The 25,371-nt window shown below is 41.5% G+C and overlaps 1 protein-coding gene across 1 annotated transcript in view; it reads left to right on the top strand.

Moving 5' to 3' along the window:
- Positions 1-24,547, top strand: part of EFL1 (elongation factor like GTPase 1) — a 199,058-nt gene extending 174,511 nt beyond the window's left edge. Inside the window, exons 19-20 of the mRNA XM_075273426.1 lie at positions 3,442-3,626; positions 24,186-24,547. Coding sequence (XP_075129527.1) covers positions 3,442-3,626; positions 24,186-24,374 — 374 coding nt within the window. The 3' untranslated portion in view covers positions 24,375-24,547. The remainder of the gene's footprint in view (positions 1-3,441; positions 3,627-24,185) is intronic.
- Positions 24,548-25,371: the final 824 nt, after the last annotated feature.

The raw sequence follows: 25,371 nt of genomic DNA, 5'->3' as shown, positions 1-25,371 counted from the left end.
TCAACAGTAAAAGGAGCTTATATCTTTGGAATGGCTGAACAGATTTGGATGCTCAGGGTGATGGTGCAGATGATGTATGTCATTAGGCCTTTTAGACCAGGTGAAAGACATAGTTAGGGTCTGGTCAGCTTCTGTGCATTGTCTCTGCCCTTACTTAGTAATTCTGTTGGTCTGAGTGGATCAACATAAAGTATTGCTAGTAATGTGGTGGCGGACACCCCAAAGTCAGCACCTGACAATAATATAGTCTCACTTAATACCGCAGATATGGCTCATGTGGTATTGAAAAAATAGTTTGTCACAAGTCACTTTGGAACAAGTACCTTCTCCTTTGCCAACCATTGACTGACTTGTGCCTGGTTTTGCCCTCATTAAGAAGAGGTTCTGTAGCAGCTGCAATGCTTACTACATAGAACATTACCTCAGCTGCTGAAGAACTTCTTTATGAAAAGGATGAAAGCTTTTAAATATTAATTTGTTCATAAATGGTAAACATTTAGCTCTTATGTTCTGCTCAAAAAGAGGTTCTGCAGCAACTGGGGCTTGTATTATGAGTAATGTTGCAACTTACTGTAATTTATTAAAAAAATATAGAAATCCTATTCTGTCCTATAGTCTTATTCTTTTATTTGATCATGGAACTCCTAATGTTCTTGAACATTAGGGGTTAGATTGTCCCATAATTTAATCCCATGTTCAGGCAGTGGGTGCTCTTTAAAGTTAGATGGAATTTTGGGCTTGCCGTTAAAAATCTATAAATAATCTTATTTATTTCTGAAATATTCACTTGTGATATGTTATCTCGCCCAACAAAGGATATTTTCTGCAGATCAAAAGCCTTGTGGAGTATGCGGACAGCCTGTTTTTATTAATCTTTTCAGATTCTCTCCTTACATCTCATATATCATTGCTAGATTGTAGGACTGACTGCAGAGGAGAGGCTGCCCTTACTTCCAGATATCCTAAATGTGCAGTTATTTATGTGACGTGATAATGCTATTAAAGTCAGTGGCAATGGATTGTCTGTTTTGGAGCCTATACTGACGGTTGGAAGGCTACTCTTGTGGTTGGCAAGAGTAGCAGATGTGTCAGAATCACTGATCAGTAGATGGTGGCGCTATTTTTAATGCATGTTCATTATGAGGGTGTGTTTGTATCTTCTGTTTCGTGGTGCAGTTTTTGAAGCCAAAACAAGTATTGAAACAAATAGGGTGTAGGTAGCACTTGTTCTTTATGGGGTTTTTTCCCATTGGTTTTGGCTTCAAAGCTTGATCCGAAATCCTGGATGTATAAGCATATCCTAATGGTGCCCATATGTGGTGCTGACCAGCCACACGCAGCACATGAACTCTATTGCAAATTTCTGGGCAGCACCTGCATGTAGTGATATGTCACCTGTAATAAATCATATTAATTACAAAAAGTGGTGTAACTAAAGTCTTGTGGGCACGGGTGCAAACTTTTGTCCAGGGCCCCCTACCCCTCTTCCTAGAGCGAATTCTTGATAGTGGCAGCTACGGGCACTAAAGCAAAGTTGCAGATACTTGAAAGGGATATAGCTACAGTTATAAAAAATACAATGAGTGAACAGCGCAGCGCCCGGCATGTAAACAATACTGGGACAGTATTACATGCTCTGCAGTGAACCCCACACAGTATTACTTGCTCCACAGTGGACCCCAAACAGTATTATGTGCACCATAGTAGCCTCCAAACAGTATTACGTGCTTCAAAGTGGCCCAAAAACAGTATTACATGCACCACAGTGGCCTCCAAACAGTGCTAACAGAGGCTCCCACACAGTATTATGTGCTAATAGTGCCCACCATCCCAGAGCCCTGTTGCTCACACACAGCTTGCTCCCCCATTCCCTCCTCTTGCTCACACACAGCCTGCACCCCCATGTCCCCCTCTTGCTCACACACAGCCTGTACCCCCATTCCCTCCTCTTGCTCACACACAGCCTGCACCCCCATGTCCCCCTCTTGCTCACACACAGCCTGTACCCCCATTCCCTCCTCTTGCTCACACACAGCCTGCACCCCCATGTCCCCCTCTTGCTCACACACAGCCTGTACCCCCATTACCTCCTCTTGCTCACACACAGCCTGCACCCCCATGTGCCACTCTTGCTCACACACAGCCTCCAACCCCATGTCCCCCTCTTGCTCACACTGTCTCTTCTCCCCTCCTTACCTACCATCAGTCTAATTTCACAGCAGATTCCTCTTCCTGTGTAACACCACACTTTCCTGTACGATGCATAATAGCTCCGCCCACACATGACATCATCAGAGGTCCTTTAGCCCACTAAGATTTAGCATCTACCGCAGGAAGGGGATGCTCAGCCCAGGATAGGTAAGTATAAGTATATGTAATTTGTTTATTTTCATACACCAAACCTGGGCTGGCATTTAATGGAAATGAGCCCAATCAGACCCCTTTGCATTAACAATATGTATAGTGTTTGGGGAACAAGGCTTTCCCCGACCACTGTGGTTCAGGGCACCGGCCATTTCCAGCTGGCCATGGGCCCAGTCGCGGTCGCACTTCCTGCGGCCATGATCATTACGCCCCTGTTAATAACATATTGGAGTATTAATAAGGGTATATTCACATGACAGTGTCTGATTCAAATGATGACATTCACAAATTCGGACACAGCCAAAAATAACGAAAAAAATCAGCTGCATGAGTAGATCCATTGACTTCAATGAGGCAACGTGCTGTCCACAGCACACAACCAATAAAAACTGCCGTATGAATAAACTCTTAGCCTTTATATATCATATGCAGTCTTTTCCTCTAGTTATGGTAGCAAGCAGCATGATGTTACTAACAGGTCATCTGAATCAAACAGTGTTTTCCCCTTGTGAATCCGTGCATCTGTCTCTGTGATATCACTGTTTTTGCCGGTATGCAAATGACTTATTTGGAGCCTACTACTGGCAATGGCAACTCCCTCGATGCTCCAAAGAGTTCATTTGCACATTGACAAAAAAGCAATATCTTGGCAAAAAGGGAAAAAAACGTGATTAAGGCGATCCTAACCTATCTCTCCGTGGGACTAGGTCGATATGCCGGGTTGTGATGGCAGACTCCCTTTTGCGCATTATAGTCTTAGTTCGTACTTTGTATAAGTATTTTATAAACAAGTTCAGGAGTTGACATAAGGAAGAAGTATAAATCTTTCCCTTGGGTTTTAGACCCACTTCTGTTTTTGGCTCTAGAATACTGGTACAAAATATTGATAAACTCTGCATTGTCTGAATAAGGTCCAATTTTTACTGATTGCTACATGAAAAAAATACCGAACCCTGTTTATTGTTAGTCTCACTTGTCCGGTGGATTGTCATCGATGTACATTACTCATAGCATGATGGTGTTTCGGGGCAAAGCACTTGGCTCACAGTCTCTTTTGTGTTTTGTACATTTTTGCAGGTCGTGTGTATGGTGTCCTGTCTAAAAGAGAAGGTCGTGTCTTGTTGGAGGAGATGAAAGAAGGAACAGACATGTTCATTATCAAGGCAGTGTTACCCGTGGCCGAAAGCTTTGGCTTTGCTGATGAAATAAGAAAAAGGACAAGTGGCCTGGCCAGCCCCCAGCTGGTGTTCAGTCACTGGGAGGTAAACAAATTATTCCTTCTGAATAGCCCTCACATCAAATGAGACTATCGTAGAAGACCTGGCAGATGGGGACCCCTTCGTAATTCATTCATGTTAATATTTCATGTGCTTTACTGCCCTTAGACTTGAGAAATAATGCAAATATTATTTCTGTCTTAGATTAATGTCCACGAATATGACGGGGGAACTCTTTATTAGTTCTTAATTGTTATGCAGTTAATATTGACCAGATGTCACAGCCGCATACATGTTTAGACAATTGGAAAACTCCTATCTGACCACATGGATGGATTGTATTTCGTCATAATTTCCAGATACTGCTCTCATTTTCCAACCAAGCTTTAAAAAAAAAAAAAAAAAAAGCTGTTGTAATATGAGTATTATGGATAGCAGCACTTCTTATGTGCACTGTTTGTAATTAATACTTCTTATACTTTGAGTCCCTAAAGGTAATTGTGTGTCGCCAGCTAGAAAAGCTTTTGGATTGTTAATGCACAAAAAAAAGAAAATCCCATCACCGCTTCTTATTTTTCAGACACAGTTTAGTCTGGAAGCAGGTAGCTGGTATGAGCCTTGTTTGCAATAGTGTGTAAAATCTTACACATTATTAATTGGTCCTTTAAGTGATTCCATTTTATACCAGTAGTGTCGTAGAAATGTGCCCAGTTTGGTTTTGTTCTCATTAAGATAACAGCTGATCTTGCCTAGCAGGCACACCCCGCTCCCATGCCAGATGTTAGGTGTCTGTCTGGAGCAGAGTTGGATTTCAGGAGTGAGAAAACATTGAAATTTTAAGACACATTACTGCCCAGTGGGAGTTCTGAAGGACTGGTGGAAAAAAAAAGATAAAACAAAGGAACCATATTACATAGCGTGTGCACTCTGGTACAATCCACGTAATACTGATTTCCTTCTAAAAACTATTGATATAGTTCTCTGCCTTTTACTGACCTTCAGATTAAAGGAAAGATTACTATTGTCAGTGGTCACGCTCAGTATTTTCAGAGTGTATGTTTTATTTGTCCACATGAAAGACAGATTCCGAAAACTTTATCAGCATTGACTATACATGAGATAAAACTTTGCAAGTACCAATTTATATATGGAATCATTGATATACTGTCCATTTTCTGGATTAACTGGTTGCTGATCACATCTCAGTATTAAGAGGCTGGCAAAACATACAAAAGAAGGACCTATAGTCAAAAGTCAAAGCTTGACTTTGGTTTGGTTATTGCTACACCCCCATGGATTTAATTTGTGTGCAGTGCACGCCTGATGGTTTTTACTAATACTGGTACCCCTAAACTTAAATTTAGCTCAGTAGTAAATTGAGGGGCTACAGTTTTGTGGATTTTTTTTGTCTCTACTGATCTTCGTATCAAACTTTGACTTTCGACCACAGCTGCTTCTGTCTGCAGATGTTTTGCCAGTCTTTGCATATTTACACATGATCATGAAAATAGCAGACCTTGACAAACCCAGCTACTTGGGTCAAAGATGCCTCTACCAAGTGCACAACAACAATCATTCCCCTTTGGAACTCTGTCAGGTCTGATATATCACATGTCTTATATAAATAGATTTTTAGAACAACACAAGTAATGAAGTGTATCAACCACAACATAAGCTATATGACTAGGAAAAAAAGGAGAGTTACTAGTCATGGTAGGTGTATCGAGAAGAGTTTAACTTGACTATGTAAAAAGTGTGTTATTTTTTTCCAACTCCTGTAATGCAAAGATTTTCAATTGGAACTTATTGTCAAGGTAGACATACACATAACAACAAAGTCGACTGGACCTGCCACTTGCCAGGGACTTGGCCACCAATCTTATGTGTGTTGAGGGGGTATACTGACTTCCCATTGGAAGTATAGAAGGAGTTCAACTTAATATGGGAGTCTTTCTCCAGTCTTCTACAAATGTCATAACTTGCCTTCTTGCTGCACTAGGAAAATAGATACCCCACCAGGTTTACTTTTGTATTGCAGTCACAACATATTTGTGCCTGCATATTTATTTCACTTTGCTAATAAGTACTTTATCCTTTTTGTCTTGTCTGTGCACTAGTCACCTATAACACATGTTCTCTTGTGGTGCAGTAGAGCCTTAGAATACTCTACTACAGTATGACGAGATAGACATTATGTTTCTGTGTAACTTCATTAAAGGTACACTTTAGGTTTACACCAGTGATGCCAAAAAAAAGAGTATATTTTAAAATAAATACATTTATAGAAAAAGTCAGGCGAACCTCTTATACCACACAAGAATGTCATAAATGAGAGATCTACCTCTTCCATCCACTACATCATCTGTGAACTAGTGAAAATATAGGGCCTATTTCTGGAAAAGAATAGAAAAAAAACTGCAATTTTGCCATTGCCTCTTTATGCTATAGATTTTGCGCCATTCACCATGTGACTTAAATAACGTAATAACTTTATTCACTGGGTTGATATTATTACATTTATATCAAATTTGTATTGTTGTTTAGTGTGCAAAGTAAAAACCCTTTAGGAATATTTTTTTTTCCATGGTCACTTTCCAAGACCCATAACTTAATAATTTTTTGCAAAATAGTGCAAGGGCTTTTTTGTGTGAAGACCTGACAACACTTTTTGATTGTCTTTTATAAGGTTTTTTAGTGGCCGACAGACAAAAATAGGCAATTCTGGTACCATTTTGTTTAGACTTTTTTTTTTTTTAAAGAAATTAAAAAATCTAAGAGGTTAAACATTTGAGACTGTTAGTTCCTGGGCATTAGGAGCAGTTTTACAACTAGGCTCCAGTGTCCTGGGCTGATTCTGGCTTTTCTGCTGCCTGAGGTGGAAATTGAAATGTTGCCCCAAGCACCCTTGGGATCAAACATAAAAGTAATGTTACTCCCCTTTCCTGTACTCCAATGTGACTTCCTGTTCTCTTCAGCGCTAGAGTTCAGGGAACGTAACACCTTTTTTATGTTTGAATGCCTCCCCTCCAAACCCCTACATTATTCCACTGCAAATGATGTAAAAAGCCATTTGCATCAGAATAAGGCCGATTACTGACCAATGTAGAAAGTCTATATGCTAGTCACTAATAGGTTTAGTGTACCTCCACTTGTAAACCAACTTTTTGAAAATGAACAGAGTAGATGAATATAAGAACCTTTGTAGTATATATTATTAAAGAAATAGGTCTCCTTCTCTACTGCTTTTTACGTAGAAGTCTACGGAGGAGGGAAAGGAGGAAACTGTTGGAAAAGACACATAACTGCAGACGTTAAGCTTTGCTATACTGTGACTGATAGCTCCTCTGACACACAGTGAAGCAGTAAGTCAAATAATCTCCACCTTCTCCCCACTCCATAGATTTTTGTATGTGAGTTTATTACGGAGACAGATTCCTTACAAATAAAGAGCAGAGAACCTAATAAGAGGAGAAGGAAACAGACTTCCTTAATCTATATATATATAAAACTCAAAATCTGTAGTAGTCTGCTCTATACAAATCCACAGTTCTTGCCCGATTTGGATGAAATTTGGCATGCCCCCTCTCCACGCAGGAGCAGAATACTGCGCATGTTACATCTCGCCCCCAAAGTTAGGCCCTATACCGTTCTTATAATGGGGAAAAGTGAAAGTGTTGAGGGGAAAGCAACAGTTGTGAATGACAGGGACGGATTATAGCGACGGCGCCAAAGAGTTGCTGCTAAAGGGGCCGCACCACCACACTCAAACATTTCACAAACACCATATAAACACCACACAGACAGCACACATACACTAAAACCACAAGCACAACACCACACAAGTACCACAACACACCACACAAACGCCAGACCACTCTAGACACACAAAACACAAACACCACCCCACAAATACCACAACATCACCCCATAAATACCACATGCACACCACACACACACATACGCACATATATATATATATATATATATATATATATATACACACACACGCACATGCAAGGACCACACACGCACGCAAACACACTCAGATGAATGCACACTACGCACATGGACAAATACAGCACATGCGTACTCACACACAACTACCGCACGCATGGACACTTGCACTGCGCATGCACAAACACATAATCACATGCGCACATACATGCATACATATACACGGACCACACACGTACATGCATACATACACGTGGATCACACACATGCACACACATACACACGTTCACACACATGCATACATATACACGGACCACATACATACATATACATGGATCACATGCATGCACACACATACACGTGCGCGCACATATGCACACATATACACGGACCACACAGGTGCATGCACACACGCATACATACACATGGATCGCGCACGCACACACATACATGCATACATATACACGGACCATGCACACACGCATACATACACATGAATCACACACATGTATATTGGCAAAACATGTCTGGTATCCTTAGTGACTGCTTGCACACTGCAGCACTTTTCACAGGCCTCCAGGCCATGGATTTGGCGGTTCCATGGACTTCTTTGTGCACAAAGCTGTGAATTTTGCAGGCTCTATAGAAGTCTATGGAGATGTAGAATCCACGGCCCGTAGACTGTAGTGTTACTGTAGTGTGCAAGCAGCCTTACTGAGCAGCAATATTGGTCAGGTGAAAACTGCCTCATAGTAAGATTGTCATTATTGCTGACTATATAGAGAGCTTTCATCACTGAAGCCCTACAATAGATAGTTGTGTAACTGGAAACCAATTTTACTCTTTTGCTCATGAACTACTTATATATTACACTGGAGGGAGGGGGGGGAGGGTTGCACTATGTTGTTAATTGGGTGTAAATCAGTGGCATAACTAGGAATGGCGGGGCCCCGTGGCGAACTTTCGACATGGCCCCCCCAACACTGAAGACCCTGACCAACCCGTTTCCCCACATTCTTGCATGCACTATTATACATAGTGGCCCCTGCACACAGTATTATACCCCATAGTGGCCCTTGCACACAGTATTATACCTCATAGTGGCCCCTGCAAACAGCATTATACCTCATAGTGGCCCCTTCATCCAGCATTATACCCCATTGTGGACACTCATGAACAATTATTATACTCTGGGGGCTTTTCAGACACCAGAGTATAATAATCGGAGACCCAGGAGGGATACAAACATAAAAAATCACTGTTACTTACCTATCTGTACTTCCCGCTGATGGCGGCCATCTTCAATGACGTCCGGGATGTCACGTGACCTGGGGGGTCTGTGTCGCAACGCAAAGGACACAGGCTCCGGTCATGTAAAGATGTAAAGTCAGGGATGTCACACAAGTAGGCCTTAACCCTACCCGAAGAGGTAAGTAACACGGTTTTTTATGTTCCCTTACCTCTCCTGGGCCTCCGGTCATTATAATCGGGGGTCTTTTCAGACCCTCAAGTATAATAATGTCGAGATTCGTTTTGAGTAGACTCAATAGTCGACTACTCGATCGAATATCGAATCCCATTATAGTCTATGGGAAAAAATGCTCGTTTCAGGGGAAACCACTATTCGACTGAAGGAGAGTCACCAAGTCCACGAATAGCAGGAGGAGAGTGTTTAGGAGGAGCGCTGTGCAGTTAAAGCGCACGGACCCCATTATAGTCTATGGGGACCGTGAACTTTAACTGCACAGCACTTGCAGTTGCGCTGATAAAAAGCCAGCTCCCTCGTAACCGCAAGCTGCCATCTCTCCTGACTATCAAGGACAAGCCTGCTGAAGAACCAGTGTTAATTTGCCGCAGGCTCGTCCTTGCTAGTCAGGAGAGCTGGCAGCTTTCGGTTACGAGGGAGCTGACTCTCTTTCTCATAGGAATTAATTGACCAGCGTTGATTGGCCAGTCTACAGCATTCAGCCAATCAACGCTGGTCCTGCTGGAGGCTCGTCTGTGAGGAGGCGGAGTCTAAAATCAGACCACAATGGAGACTGCTGTGGTCCGATCTTAGACTCCGCCTCCTCACAGACGAGCCTCCGGCAGAACCAGCGTTGATTGGCCGAATGCTGTACACTGGCCAATCAACGCTGTTCAATTCATTCCTATGAGAAAAAGTAAGCTCCCTCGTAACCGCAAGCTGCCAGCTCTCCTGACTAGCAAGGACGAGCCTGCTGCAGAACCTTGATTTGCCGAATGCTATACACTGTATAGCATTTGGCCAATCAACGCTGGCTCTGAATCAAATATTTACTACGAATAGTTAGTAGTATTCGATCGAGTACGAATATTTTGAATACCGTAGTATTCGATCGAATACCTACTCGAACAAATACTACTCGCTCATCTCGAATAATATATATTACAAAGTTTCTTATATTCACATATTCTATTCATTTATACATTACTAGTACACAGAAACATTAAAAATTATTTGTGTTAGATCTGAGTTTGAAATTACCTTTATCATCAAATTCTTCAGCTGAATGAATGAATATATATATATATATATATATATATATATATATATATATATATATATATATATATATTTGAGGCAGGTGACCTTATCATATATGGTCCGTTCACACATTATTTGCACCATCTAGCAGAATGGAATATTAACCAGTATTATTGGTCTTACACATAGGACTCAGGTGCCATGAATGAATATCCTTGATCCTTAATGATGGCTTATGTCTAGGCCCGGATTACTCCTTTTATTAAATGCCATCTCTTGAGCAACCTCTAAGAGCAGACACTGATCCACAAGGAGTAGGAGGAGGCTATCCACTTTACATGAGGGAATACACTGAATCATTTGGTTCCTTATGTGTAATGTAACATTTATAAAATACATAGTATCGGAGCTGTTCTAATGTATGGCGGGGCAGTATACTATTATTTCCCCCCCTAACAGATTGTATTGTATGCAGCACACAGTTGTAATAAATCTACATCACACTGTAATAATCAGTCCGTCTTAGAAGTCAGAAATATTTATAGCCCTAGAGGTTACCGCTGTGCTCAGTATTTGTTTTTTTTTTAATATATATACTAAAATGGATCTCATCTGTCATTTTGAGCCAGTCATTAAACTTGTCCTCTGTGGCACCTGACATTTCAAAGACTAATGTATTTCCTTAATAAAATGGTTCATATTGTGTTTGCCAGTCTGTATCCCACAATGCATTTGTCTTCTTGGAGAAGTATCGTATTATCCTCTCTGTGGCTGCGAAAGAAAGAAAGCCCCTTTATTTGTGACCGAGCAGGAAACTGTTACGTGGCTTTGAACACTATAGTGCCTGCATTTTATCAGTCTCACTTAGGACAAATAAATGAAATAAGAAATATAGCGGGATTATAAAGGGTATTATATAGACCCAATCCCTGAGCGGTCGTAATGCTAGGCAACTCTTGGCTGGGTAATAGTATTGACAAATGCAGTACGGCTGAAATTCATTTATTATATCAACTCTATTACAATAGAAAGTCATCCGTGATTTTGTTGTGTGCATTCCCTGCAAAGCAGGCCTTTGTAGCTGATGAATTACAGACATTGACACGTGCCAGGGTAGTAATATAATCAGAGATGAGGATTACACCATGTAAGGGTGCCCTTTCTTTGGGTCCTCACTGTTACTAGGTGCAGGATATTATTTTCTGACAATTCCCTTATTAAGCTTTGTGTAGTCACTGACTTTTTAATCTCACATTTTGCTCTCCTTCTGTGACCGCTCACAATAAAGCGGCGTTCATGGCAGCCAGTAGTTGGCCAGTGGACTTCACAGCATCAGTCGCAGCAATATCGGCAATTCTATAGCCAGGGAGGAAGGGCAGCTCCGGAGATCTGAAGTGTCAGTAATTTTGTATTGATAATCAAGAAAGTATTCAGTCCAGAGGTTATTCATGTATATAGTACAATGGTATTCAATAGGTCCATTACTTCAAAGCTACATCTAGGCATAAATGTATTTTTCAAGCAATGCGAGTGGGCACATGTACAAAAAATGTTGATTTCGTATCACGTGTTACATTCAGACACTCCACATTTTAGAACAATTTTAACCCTTATAAAATATATTTGCAGGAAATTGAACATTGCAGTGGAGGACACTAATAACATAGGAAGCTAATAAATGTCCAAACTGTGTTGAGTAACATTAAAGGGAGTGTACCACCTCCCCAAGTAGAGCATATTGAACTGTCTCCACCATGTTACAGAGCACATTACTGTGATAAACAACATATCTTTGTTATGGATGCCACTTTTGTAATCTTGTGCATTTGAAGCAGTTTGTGCATGAGGGGCTTCTCCTCTGGGAGCACTGCTCTTGGTCTATGAATGATGTCATAGCATTGGGAGGATCAACTATCCAGTTGCAGGCAGGAGGTGTAGGGTTGTAAGCATTAAGATCAATGCTCTACGAAGCTAAAGGCCCGCCCCCAGTGCACTAACTGCCTAATTTGCATAAGGCTTCTAAGATTTTCTTCGAATATACAAAAGACAACAGAGGTATGTTGTTTATCACTGCAATGGGCTCTGTAACATGGTGGTGACAGTTAAGCGTGCACAGTCTCTGTTAACTTTCAATTAAAGTGTACCTGTGGTTTCATGTGACAGAATCAGCTGCTGTATGTGTACATGAGAAGTAATACTTTTTTTTGGTCATTATATAAGATTAGATAATCTTTTAATGTCCCACAATGGGGAAATTTCAGTGATACAGTTTCATAGATGGTACAGTAGTATATAACAAGAGAGAAACACATACAAGCCCATGGCAGATAGAGAAATCCTAGGAATCATAGCAACTAAAAAGAAAGAAACACAGACACACTGCAGGATCATTTAGTTCTCTGTGTGAAGTGATGTTGATACAGCCGACTGTGGTTGGAAGACACGAGGAGGGGAGGGGGGGGTCACAGCACGTAGATATAACAGGCAGAAACTTTTTTTTGCAGAGGTGGGGGACATAGGCAGCTATCATGATAACGTGGTAGTTCTTTGTTAGGTAGTGAGATCTCATGCTCACAGCTGATAGTTCGGTATCTTGCATCAACACTGTTGTTCCTCAACCACAAAGAAAAATGTCCCAAATGTCCTTCATCACAAGCCCTCCTCCTTTCTTCTTACCACTGTGTTCTACTGCCCAGAGAGGTCTGAAGCCATCCAGGTAGACAGGGTGCTGCTCTCTTGCTAAGCTTCCATAAACTTGTGGGTTAGGTGGGTGATGGTAGGTTCCCAGGCTGTAACAGAGTCCCACGTGTCCACAGTAAAAGAAAGAAATGTCAGTGAGCCACAGACATCTTCACACATCAGCAATAGACACCAAAAATCATCTCCTTGAAAGAAGAAGTCCGCACTTCCATGCAGGCATCTCCTCCATGCATTGTCTGCCTCATGGTGACCATGCTGTCCTTAGCTCATGGGGGATGGTAACAGGCACATGTCCACACAGGAAATCCCGCTGATCAGGTCTTGAGTCTTGTCCATGCTTCCACAATAGAAACAAAAGGAAAAAAAAAATCAATCAATCAATATGACTTATATCCTGCAGTTTTTAGTACTCTACCCTCCACCTGCTGAAGCTGGAATTTATAGTCCTCTCTGAACTGGTGGATGGAGACTAGCTTCCATATACTACATACAGTGAGTAGAGGAGAATCTGATCTATAACAGTCTAGTCGTTGCCGTCTCAGGTACACACCTTGAAATCCATTGATTTAGGGTTGATGCAGTTGTTACTCTGTCTCTGCTCTGGACCTGCAACGTTTTACTTCTCAGATAAAATACAACTTTGTACTGGTAGACATTGTAGTGTTATGCTGCCGGCACCGCAGCTAAGAAAAGTGAATGTGGCCATGTTTCGACCAGCAAGCTACCACAACAAAACATGAATCCAACAGGATGCATGACCACAGCCATCATCTATCCTTAGCTTAAATCCCCTTGTTTTTTTGTGTTATGCTGTCTCCCTTAAAGGGATTCTACTAGAGATGAGCGAGTAGTGTTCGATCGTTTAAGTTTAGTGTTCGAAGTTTAAGGTTCGATGCAGAACCAGCGTTGTTTGGCAGAATGCTATACATTCTGCCAATCAACGCTGGTTCTTCTCTTACCTTTCCGAAGTCTTCTCCGAGTTGCGTCCCTGCATCTTCTTCCGGGTGGAATTCACTCTGCCTAGGCATCCGGCCTAGGCAGAGCCGACTGCGTATGCGCGGGCATGCCCTTGCATGCACAGTCGGCTCTGCCTAGGCCCCGATGCATAGGCAGAGTGAATTCCAGCCGGAAGACGCCGCGGGGGCGCTGCGCCCGGAGAAGACTTCAAGGGGAATGCAGCCCGACCGTCACTCATGGACTTGGTAAGTATAATTGTATCGAATTTTGCCTACCCCTGAAACGAGCATTTCCCCCCATAGACTATAATGGGGTTCAAAATCCGTTCGAACAGCCGAACAGTGTGTGGTTGTTCGAATCGGATTTCGAACCTCGGACATTTTAGTGTTCGCTCATCTCTAGATTCTACCATTGAAATGAATTTTTTGGGCGATCACACGTCAGAATAGCCTTTAGAAAGGCTATTCGTCTCTTACCTTTAGACGTGGTCTCCGCTGTGCCATTCCTTAGAAATACCAGTTTTTACTGGTATGCAAATTAGTTCTCTCGCAGCGATGGGGGCGGGCCCGAGCGCTGAAAATGCGATGGGGACGTCCCCACTGCTGCTCGAGAACACACTCCAGTGACGCCTCTATCTTCGGCTGGATCCTCCCCTTCTTTTGTCGTCTTCATTTGCGTCATCTCCGACGCCTGCGCAGTTGGGTCTGCCAGTGAGACACCAGCAGAGCCGAGTGTGCATACCGGCCGGCGGCCATTTTTGGGAGGCCAAAACCTGCCATGTAGGTTTTTGCTGTCCACTTGAAAAGTCAGACATCTTTGGGAACGGACAGTTAATAACACCCACGAACAGTAAAAGAACGCACCCGATGTCCATTTAAATCAATGCAAAATATCACAGACACAGCTAGTATCCAATGCTAATGTCCACACAAGATTTTGAACGGACATTAGCAGCGACACTAGCTGTCGGACACCGACGGTAGTGTGAACGCTCCCTAAGAGACAAATAGCCTTTCTAAAGGCTATACCGACGTGTGATCGCCAAAAAAATTCATTTCAATGGTCAATCCCTTTAAACTTTCTGGCTCATGGACTTGTCGTCTTGTGTTTTTACCCAGCGGGGGCATTATTTTTCTCCACTATCTTATGTTTTCCAACACTATTATAACTTTGTATTTTTTAGATGATCTATCTGTTCTGCTAGAGACCTGTTCTAAAATAGTGGCCACATAGGCAGATGACCTAAACTAAAATCCCCTTCAGTGTGCCCTAAGGGGGAAGAGTAGATAGATTAGAGATTCTGCATTGGATGTGATATTAACTCAGTTGTGTGTTGGCGGTTACTGCTGACTGTGAATGGCATTGCCATTAAGGTGGATTTGCCTAGAAGCATTCTTTTTTCTTCTACCCCCAGCAGTTGATGCCCAGGCCCTGCAGACAGTCACATAATGAGTTTGTCCTGGCCGTGGTCCTTAGCCTGCTGCAGGCCTGTTCTGTAACACAAAGAGTGCTTAGAGCTTCGTGTGTGACAGCAGGCTTCACCTCACACTTCACCAATCCTTAGTTACCTAACCTGAAGGCTTGGAGAAGTTCAGGGAGTTGTAAGAAAAGGCCTTGTGTTCTCAGAAGATAACTAGGCGTATGCATTTCAGAAGTCTGCATTTCAATTGCAAAGACCATGTGGAAATGATTAAGTATATGGAAGTGTGAAGACCTCATTGGCACTGCTTGCTCGCTGCTATTACAGAAACCTGAGCCCTTTTAAAGGAAAGCAGCATGCCATATTCCTAAGTAGGGTTTATTATGTTCTGTGAGTTGTACAGATCCGGGCAGATCAGGACCCACACTCATTTCTTTCCATTTATTCCTAGAAGCGAAAGACATAACATAATTAATGGGCTAGGCTAGAACAGGATTTACTGTGGCTGGCTTATTGTAAAAGGTGTTGGTTTATTTGGGGGGAATTAAATAAGCCTGGAATACCCCGTATCATTTCAGGAGTCTATCAACAGTAAGCTGCTTATAAACCTTGCAAAGGTCATTGTACAGTTTCCAAGTATGTCTCTGTTGTTCAGCTTTGGGCCCCATTTTCATGTAAATCACTTTTTTATTCATATCCTACAAAGGGGTGTAAAGTGCTTTGATGGGTATGCCTTAACTTGCCTGGACTTTACTTTAGATTTCTACCCCATATCCTGCCCAGGTCCACCCTCCATTGACATCTCTCTCCCCAGTCTAAAGCATTGCTCCTTTCAGGCTCAGTACTGACTCTGGGTGTAGGTTGACATTAAAGGCATGCACAGCTAAGGCATACCCTAAAGCACTTCCCGCCTCATGTTCATACGAATAAACTAATAATGTACATACAAATTGGGCCCCAAAAGCTGAGTAACAGAGACATAACTGGAAACTGTAGAATGACCGTTGCAAGATTTATAAGCATCTTACTGCTGATAGACTCCTGACTCCCCTTAAAACATGTTATAGAGCAAGAAGAGCAGTGTAGTTATAAAGAGAAGACTGTCAGTCACTAATAGGACCGCCTCCTGGACTCCTAAGCTGAGAATGTATGACAACTTTAAAAATATACTGTATGTTCCCACAAACTATATATCAATCTGCACAGCTCCTCCTGCTCTATAACATGCTGCTTCCAGATCATAATGCATTTTATTGTGACAGGTTCCCACTGCTGTATTGGGAAATTGGGGTGATGTGTTTATGCAGTTAGTCTGATGGCTTTAATAAAATGTATAGTATATACATTCAATATGCTGTGAAAACCCAATTGGTGTAAATCTGAGAGTAAAGGAACTGTATCCTTGTAGGGGGAACCACTAATGGATGGTGACTCTCATTATAGCCTGCATGTATTGTATACCTCACAGATGTTGTGGTCCCTCGCTTTCTAGTTTAGAATCAGAGCTAGACATTCTTCCATAGGGCATAATTCACTTTGCAGGCTGAGCTCTGTTTGTACATACCCTGGTGTAGGCAGAGTGGCACCATGCACCCAGCATCCAGGGCACATAACGTGCCCCTTCCCCAGCTGTGACCTGTCCACCCTTCTACACTTACATCAGCCTTTTATAAGTGGATTTTTTCAATGCACTACACAAGTAAACATGTCTATGTTTCTGAACGACCTACACTAACTCCAATTACAAGGTGTATGACTCCATTTAAATGTGGCCACATATCAGGAGATTGCTATCTTCCCATCTAACCTAACAGATGATCAGGTCAGGGAATAGGCCATATAAAATGTTTTTGATGTTCAGGATACAACCAGAGGCCCAGATACCATGCTGCATAGAGTGTTTAACCTCCTGTATCCAACACACAAGAAAGATTCATGAATACAATACATTCTTTTTATGTTACAAAACCATATGGATGGGAAAACCTGGATTAAAGCAAATTCAGATATAAAAACAAAGAAAATCCATAGGCAACATAAAAGGGGCTTAGCATTACCAAAAAGACATACATTTCTCAAATAATTATTTCCAAAAGAACTGCCTAGTCCTTTGTGCCGCAGCTGATAAAAGACAAGCACTGAAATGTATTAATTCCAAACGTGTGTCTCCAAAGGTACACAGCGAAACCCCCTAAAGGAGAAGCAGCATCACACAACTCTTTTCATGTCCTCCTCTAGTATCTGCAAATGCACAAGGCCTTTGTGAAGAAACCTTTAATTGCTCCAAAAATAACACTTGGGGAGAAGAAAAAACAGCCCAAGAAATTCTACAATTATACTATGAAATGTACTTTCATCAGGCAACAAAGGAGGCTTCCCGGCATAAAAATAACATTTCTGTGGTTACAGGAATCATAGGGAGAGGACTATGATTGATGGGGTGTATTGTCCACTGAACAAATATAATGTTCTGCCTATATACAGCATCTATCTATCTATCTATCTATCTATCTATCTATCTATCTATTATAACTATCTATCCTATAACTATGTATGTATGCATCTGTCTATCTCATAATGATCTATCATCTACCTATCATCTGATAACTATCGATCAATATATCCTGTCGATCTTATAACTATGCATCTATCTATCTATCTATCTATCTATCTATCTATCTATCTCATAATTCTCTGTCACCGACCTACCTTATAACTAGAGATGAGCGAGTAGTGAAATATTCGAGATTCAATATTAATTTAAAGTATTACTCGATCGAATCCCATTATAGTCTATGGGAAAAAATGCTCATTTCAGGGGAAACCACTATTCGACAAATGGGAGTCACCAAGTCCATGAGTAGCAGGAGGAGAGTGTTTAGGAGGAGCGAAGTGCAGTTGTAGCACACAGACCCCATAGACTATGGGCCGGTTCACATTAGCGCTTGCCTCCCATACGGAAGGAGTCCGCAGGAGGACACCCCCCCCCCCGGACCGGACGGAATATCAGCGCAACTGCAAGCGCTGGACAGTTAAGCACACGGACCTCATAGCATATAATGGGCTCCGTGTGCTTGCCACACACTGCCCGCATGAATCATGCTATATGCATGCTATACGCATGCTATAGCATTCGGCCAATCAACACTGGTTCTGAATCGAATCTTTACTGCGAATAGAAGTAATATTCAATAGAGTATGAGTATTTTGAATACCGTAGTATTTGTTCGAATACCTACTCGATTGAATACTACTCGCTCATCTCTATTTATAACTATCGATTAATATATCCTATCTATCTGTCTATCCTATCTGCCTATCTTATAACTATGCATCTATCTATCTATCTATCTATCTATCTATCTATCTATCTATCTATCATAACTATATGTCTATCTATCCTATAACTATGTATGTATGCATCTGTCTATCTCATAATGATCTATCTACCTATCATCTGATAACTATCGATCAATATATCCTATCTATCTGTGTTTTGCGTTTTTCTGTATATTGCATAAAATGTCTACCTGTATATTCTATAGTGTGTCTATCTATCTATCTATCTATCTATCTATCTATCTATCTATCTATCTTTATCTATTTATTTATCTATATATCTATAGATGGATAAATATGTAACACATAACTATTTGTGTTACATATTGATCTATGTCTCATAAGATCATTGCCTTGTTTAAAGGTATTCCAACAAATGGCAATCAGTTTGCAGTTTTGTGGGCTCATTATTGCCCATGTATAGGACCCTTAGCTATTTGTGATATCTTTAGTTAAATTCCTTCTTAGCTTTGTTTCTGTAGCTGTTTTTGCTTTGCCTTGAATGTTTTCTTTTATTATGGCCTTATTGACCACCCAATCACTGACCAGTGTTCGTTTTGCTGGTAACCAGTTAGAACCTGCGCGACGCTCCTTATTATAAAGACCACCCAGCATATTTTGGGTTATGATAACCAGTGTCCCCTCCTCTCTGCGGCGGGAGAAGACAAAGGTTTATTGTGGCTGTGCCTTCGGCATGTGTGCAGGCAGCGATCAGTCAGCCCTGTGGTTCTATCTAAATGGTTAAAGAACGTGCGAGTGTCTGGGGAATGTTTGCAGCCGTAGACATAGGCTGGTGCATTACCTATGCTTGTGCTGTATCATGTATCAGCAGCAGATGCATTGTGACAGATTTCCCATTGGAAGTGCCTGGTGTTTTCACTCAGCAGAAAAAAAAGATTTGGATAGATGTTTACTTACTGCTAAGATTCACTCCATCTGTCCTGCACTTAATGGTACCTGTCTGTCCACCAGAGACTTGGGGGCTCCTTGCCAAGTTCCTAATTTAGCTTGGAGTAATTTGTCATTTTCTGCCTTATATCAGAGGCCTGTGTTTGAACACACAGATAAGAGTGAGAAGCTTTTCTCATCCATCAATCCCACTTAAAGACGGGAGCGGCATTGATTGCTCATTTAGCTTATTTTTTTGGTAATTTGCCATTTGTGCCGGTTCTCATGAGAGGCGCGTACTGTATACAGAATGAACCTGTTAGCTTATTTTTATTTTAGAGGCTACAGCTTGTATACAATACATCACACTAGGGCGGTAGCGTATATCCTGTTGTGTTCTATAGCCAAGGAGGCTTGCTGCATAATTACATAATGTATGTTCAATGTGTGCATAATGCAACCACAGACCTCATACTGTGGAACTGTAGAACATTTTAATCTGCCCGCATTACATCAATATGAATTTCCTTTCAACGTGATAACAAGACCTTTATATTCATGAACAGCAGGAATGATGTGGATGTCTTCTGTCCATTATACACTTATTATAGAAGAGATCACTACAGTCCGATGGACTCCTTTTTTACGTTTAGGGATGCTATTGGTTGTGTTACTTGTGAACTCTTATTGTCGTTAGCATACGTACCAATATGGAAATATCCCATCATGAGCAGCTCATTCCTTTAACAGATGTCCCAAGACTAAATGGGCCCACTATGATGCACCCATAAAGTCACAAGCCCCATATTATTGCTGTCCGAACCCAGTGTATTCTTCGCTTAAGCCTCTGTCGGAACACAGGGAGGTACATCATCTCTTATAATCTACTGCAAAGAATTCATCCCACTTTGTTGGGATCAATTCTCATAAAGAAATGTATTAGGGCTAGATTTTCATCGGAAAATAATCAAAAGTCATCTCAACTAATTATTTCAGTTATTTTCCGTCCATGTCATCCTGTTTCCTTCCATTTCCTGTTACAATGGAAGCCCCTGCAGAATTGTCAAATGTCAACCTATTATTAGGCCTAGTCGCCAGAGTAAAAATTGCAGCATATTGTAAGTTATATGGATAGTGACATGGAAAATTTAAAATAAGTTCATCAAAAAATCTTAAAAAATATGTTTCACATAAATACTTGGTTTAAAAATGGGCTATTTTGGTGACACATTTCCTCCAAGTCATAATTTGGCATATTCAGCCTAGTAAATCCCAACAAATGTGTGGTTTTTTCCACTGTAGAACAATTGCAGAAAAAAAATTAATTTTCTGTTCGATGGAAACTAGGTTTTTTCTTCTAAATCAAAATCTGCTAATCCCAAAATAAGTTTTTAGCTGTGAGAAAAATCTGGATGTTTGCTTTTTCATGCAGTCAGTCCACAGCACATCTTAGACACGAGCCAACCTATGCAGACAGCTTACTGGAGGAGGTGGTAATGAGGCTTGTGGCCCACCACACACAGACCATTTACTATATGTGCGTCTCATTAGGCACCAGCACGTTATGTATTTGTATCTGTAGACATTATGTATGCAAACATTTAGTGACTTTACCTTATTACGTGAGGGATTGCCAAAATAACATTATTGGAGTCCTATTAAGGCTTATTTACGCAGACAGATATCTCATCTAAGTACTGTTCGTTTTTTAATGGACATCCCACTGACCCATAAAGTCTTTGCTCAGTGCAAGTCCTATTCTGTTTTGTTTTTCTGGGCCGTTGTCACTGATTTGAGTCTATATGAAAATGCATTGGTCATGTATGTGATAACTTAAAGAGGACCTTTCATCACCCTCAACAACTTCAGTTCTTAGCATCAGATAATAGGCACTGCTCCACTGATTATATATAGCATATATATAATTTCTTATTTAATTTTTAGGTTTTTTTTTATACTGTGCTAATGTTCTTAAATAAGGTAAATTTTGAGAAACCGTGGTTCTTAATGATCGTCTGTAGTTAGTCTTTGTACAACAGTCAACCTTGGTTTACACTAGCGTTACATTTCCGTACTTTTGGTCCATCGGGGGACCTACACAACGGATAGGCAGACCCCTGAAACAGCAGTTACACACAGAGCCCTGCAGACCCCATTCACTATAATACAGTTTGTCAGTTGTCAGTCATTTTCAAACTGAAACCAGTGGTGGAAAAAGTCCTCCATTCAGAACTTTTTACTCTGCTGATTTTCGGCAGACTCGGTGACGGACTCCAGCGCAGATGTAAACGTTGTCTAAGAGGTTGTTAACCTTCACAGTTTTGCAATGCTTTCATTGGAGTCATGAGTGTATTCATTATGGGATGCTACTTGATAAAAGTCTGACTTTATAGTGTCATTTGTGAGTACAGACTAAGAGATTTCTAGGTCTTGTTTAGTTAAAGGAGTTGTCTAGGATTTAGAGGTAAACTCTATGGTGACTGTAAAAAAAAAAATAAAGATGACGTGATCATCTGTTCACAGGTCCTTTGTTGTCCAGTCCCAATATGCTTTCCCTCCCGTGTTATGACTCGCGGCATTGGAAGCATAGAGTTTCACATGACTGCTGAGACCAATCACTGGTCTCAGCAGTCACTTTGAGTTCTGTCCTGAGACTGCCGAAGCCATTGTCTGGTCTCAGTGGTCATGTTAATCTCTCTTCTTTCACTGTGGCAGGTCTCCGCATGGGAGGTAAATGGGACCTGGACTGGACAACTGAGCATCAGCCATAGGTGACTGTGTCTTTTTTCTTCGGTTATAAACCCCTACTGGTCGTCCCTGAATTTGCCCTAAATCCCAGACAACCCTTTTAACAATAACAATTGGGCCATGCACAAGTTGCATGAACATGCCCAATACTGAATTCTCAATGTGGAATAATAGCTGTATATACTGTCCCATAGCTTGTTATGTGCAGCAGAAAGAAATCTGTTACATGGTTAATCTTGCTGTCATGGTTAGAACAGACTTAATCTTCACAGATTTTAATTGGCTTTATCTGTAACCATGCAATGTGATTACAAGGAGAGTCACAACCAATGCAGAAAATTATAAGTCAACGGGTACAATGGATGTGTTGTCTGTTGTTTAACTGTAAAATTGGAAAATAATGTAGTGAAGGAGATTTAAAAACTGTGAAAATGGCGTAGTTGCCCCTAGCAACAAGATTGCTTCTTTCAAAGGGCACCTCAAAAATGAGAGCTGGAATCAAATTAGTCAGTGTGATCAGATGTTCGGCTTTTTCTTTGTAATGCTTTAATAATACTTACTGTATGATTCTCTCTTTATGATTGATGTCCATCCACGTTATTTGGCTTTCTATGACACGGTCTCTGTCATGGTGTTACCTATGGAAAATAGTTTGTGGGTTGTTTTCCGAATCTGCCCATTCCCAGACTTAGAGGCATAACTTGAAACATTCTGGCCCCAATGTAAAATCTATTATGGGACCGCTAAATACAAGTACTATGTGCCATTTAGAGGTATATTTTTTGGCATAGAAGTGGTGCTTTTTTGGCTACGTTTCTGTTAGCAGCAAGACGTGTTTTGCCAGTTTGTTTTTTTATTTTTATTTTTTTGTCAGAAAAGTGGACAGGTTAGGTGGGGGATCAAGGCAGGCTAGGGACGCCTCAGCCTGACACAGTTACTATAACTAAACCAGAAGATTAGCATGAGTTATAGCTGAAATCTGTACTAGTCCATGGCTGAAGTAGAACTCAGTACTGATGCGGGAACCTCCCATGATACGCCAGAATTATTAATGCTACCACATCTGCCACCAGTGACTATCTTAAAAATTACCGCCAGTGCCAAAGAGAGAATTTCTGCATGCACTGGCCCCTCAGACCCTGATGTATTATTGCCCAGTATAAATGGGTCTTTTGCTAGTACATGTATTGCAATGGTGGTCTATCAGCAATGAAGTGGTTGCTGCAGCCTGCATGAAATAGGTTTGCTTAAACTGCATACACATATCGGTTTATGATATGGAAAGAGAAGCTGAACTCTGTGATATACAGGTTTATATGATTTGGAGCAGGATTTCTGCGTATACAGAAGTAAATCTTGACGGGACTCTTAGGAGAAGCAGTGAGAGTCCTGCTTACCCTGCCCACCACAGTTACTGAGTATATACACTGATACAGAGGGAGCTGTCAATCACTGTGTGTGGGTGGGATATCAGGACTCTTAGTGTCTCTCCTAGGAGTCCTGTCAGGATTTATTCTGCTGTTTACATATCACATAAACCTGTATATCTCATGGTTAAACCTCTCTTTCTCTACCCTCTCCTTCTCTCAGATGTGACTGCAGAAATATACTGACAGGTTCTCTTTAATGCAGTAGAGTTGAGCTGTAACCAAATTGTTTTAAATGCAGGAAACCCCTTCAAAGAAGTTGTTTGGGGGCTTAAACTTACATTGCTGTATCTGACGGATACTTCATGATGGACCTGGGGGTACTGGGATGGTTCTGATCCCTGGGTCTTGTGATTAGAACCAGCCCCCAACTCTGGGTCTCTCCGCCCCCTCCCTCCTCTCCTGATGTCACAGATAATTACCAGTCTATGGAGGCTGGATTTACTATAGTCAGCCAGCGCCTATAAACACAGGTAATTTACCACTGAGATCAGGAGAGGGAGGAGTGGCCCAGGGTCGGGAGCTGGTTCCAATTACAAGACCCAGGCCAGAACACCTGGGTCCACGACGAAGAATGTGCCGGATACAGCACGAAACGTTTAAGTTCTGGACAACCTTTTTAATATCATATTAATATTATTATCACTTTATTTTTTTTCATTCAGGTCATTCCAAGCGATCCATTCTGGGTCCCCACCACGGAGGAGGAATACTTACACTTTGGAGAAAAAGCAGACTCTGAAAATCAAGCAAGAAAATACATGAACTCTGTGAGAAAACGCAAAGGACTTTATGTAGAGGAGAAGATTGTGGAACATGCAGAGAAGCAGAGGACTCTGAGCAAGAACAAATAATTATTCTCAGCTTCTTCCTTTGTTCTTCTTGCAAAGTTTCTTCAGTAATTATTTCACTGTGTTGCTTGTAGATTTCCAGGCTGCGGAGCGGATTTTAATAAATGTAACTGATGAGACAATTGACTCTGCTAGTGTTCCATGTCTGTAAATAACTCCTAGTGTGTAGGCTTGTACCAGTCTCAGTCTGCGGAGCCAGAAGGCAAACACTGTAGCGAAGCAGACAGACACTACAGCACTCTGTAAGCATTGCTTCAGACACAAGTTATACCTGCAGAACGTCTTTAGAGAAGACCATACATCTAATATGCACAATCATATACTGAGGTCACGTACAGTAATATGACCAATCAAACATGTCAACTTTTTCCATTGTTGCATTTCCCTTTACGTTAGCCACTGCCATTTAAGAAGTAAAGTTTGTGTCTGCAGAAATGTGCTCTCCACTGTTTAGCTTTACCATCCAACCCGTTTAAAGGGATCCTATCATTTGATACACTTTTTTTCTGACTAACACGTCGGAATAACCTTAAGAAAGGCTATTCATCTCCTACCTTTAGATGTCTTCTCTGCGCCGCCATTCGGTAGAAATCCGGGTTTACTTCTGTATGCAAATGAGTTCTCTTGCAGCACCGGGGGCGGTCCCCAGTGTTCAAACAGCACTGGGGGTGTCCCCAATGGAGCGAGAGAAATCTCCAGCAACGCCTCTGTCGTCTTCTTGAATGCCTTCCCCACGATGTCTCCCCGCTGTGTAAGCAGCCATTTTCTTGTGGCTGTGGGCATGCTCAGTCGCCTCTGCCTGAGACCCAATGGCAGAGCCGACTGCGCATGCCTTGGGGATTGAAACCCAGGACTAAAGAAGACACAGGGAAAGGGCATTCCAGAAGAAGGTAGAAGCGGTGCTGGAGAGTTCTCTTGCAGAAGGGAGGATGCCCCCAGTGCTGTTTGAGCGCTGGGGACCGTCCTCAGTGTTGCGAGAAAACTCATTTGCATACCGAAA

This window comes from Leptodactylus fuscus, chromosome 5, assembly GCF_031893055.1.
Source record: "Leptodactylus fuscus isolate aLepFus1 chromosome 5, aLepFus1.hap2, whole genome shotgun sequence".
Taxonomy (NCBI): domain Eukaryota; kingdom Metazoa; phylum Chordata; class Amphibia; order Anura; family Leptodactylidae; genus Leptodactylus; species Leptodactylus fuscus.
Note: the sequence above shows the minus strand (reverse complement) of the source record. Positions and strands in the feature narration are given on the sequence as shown.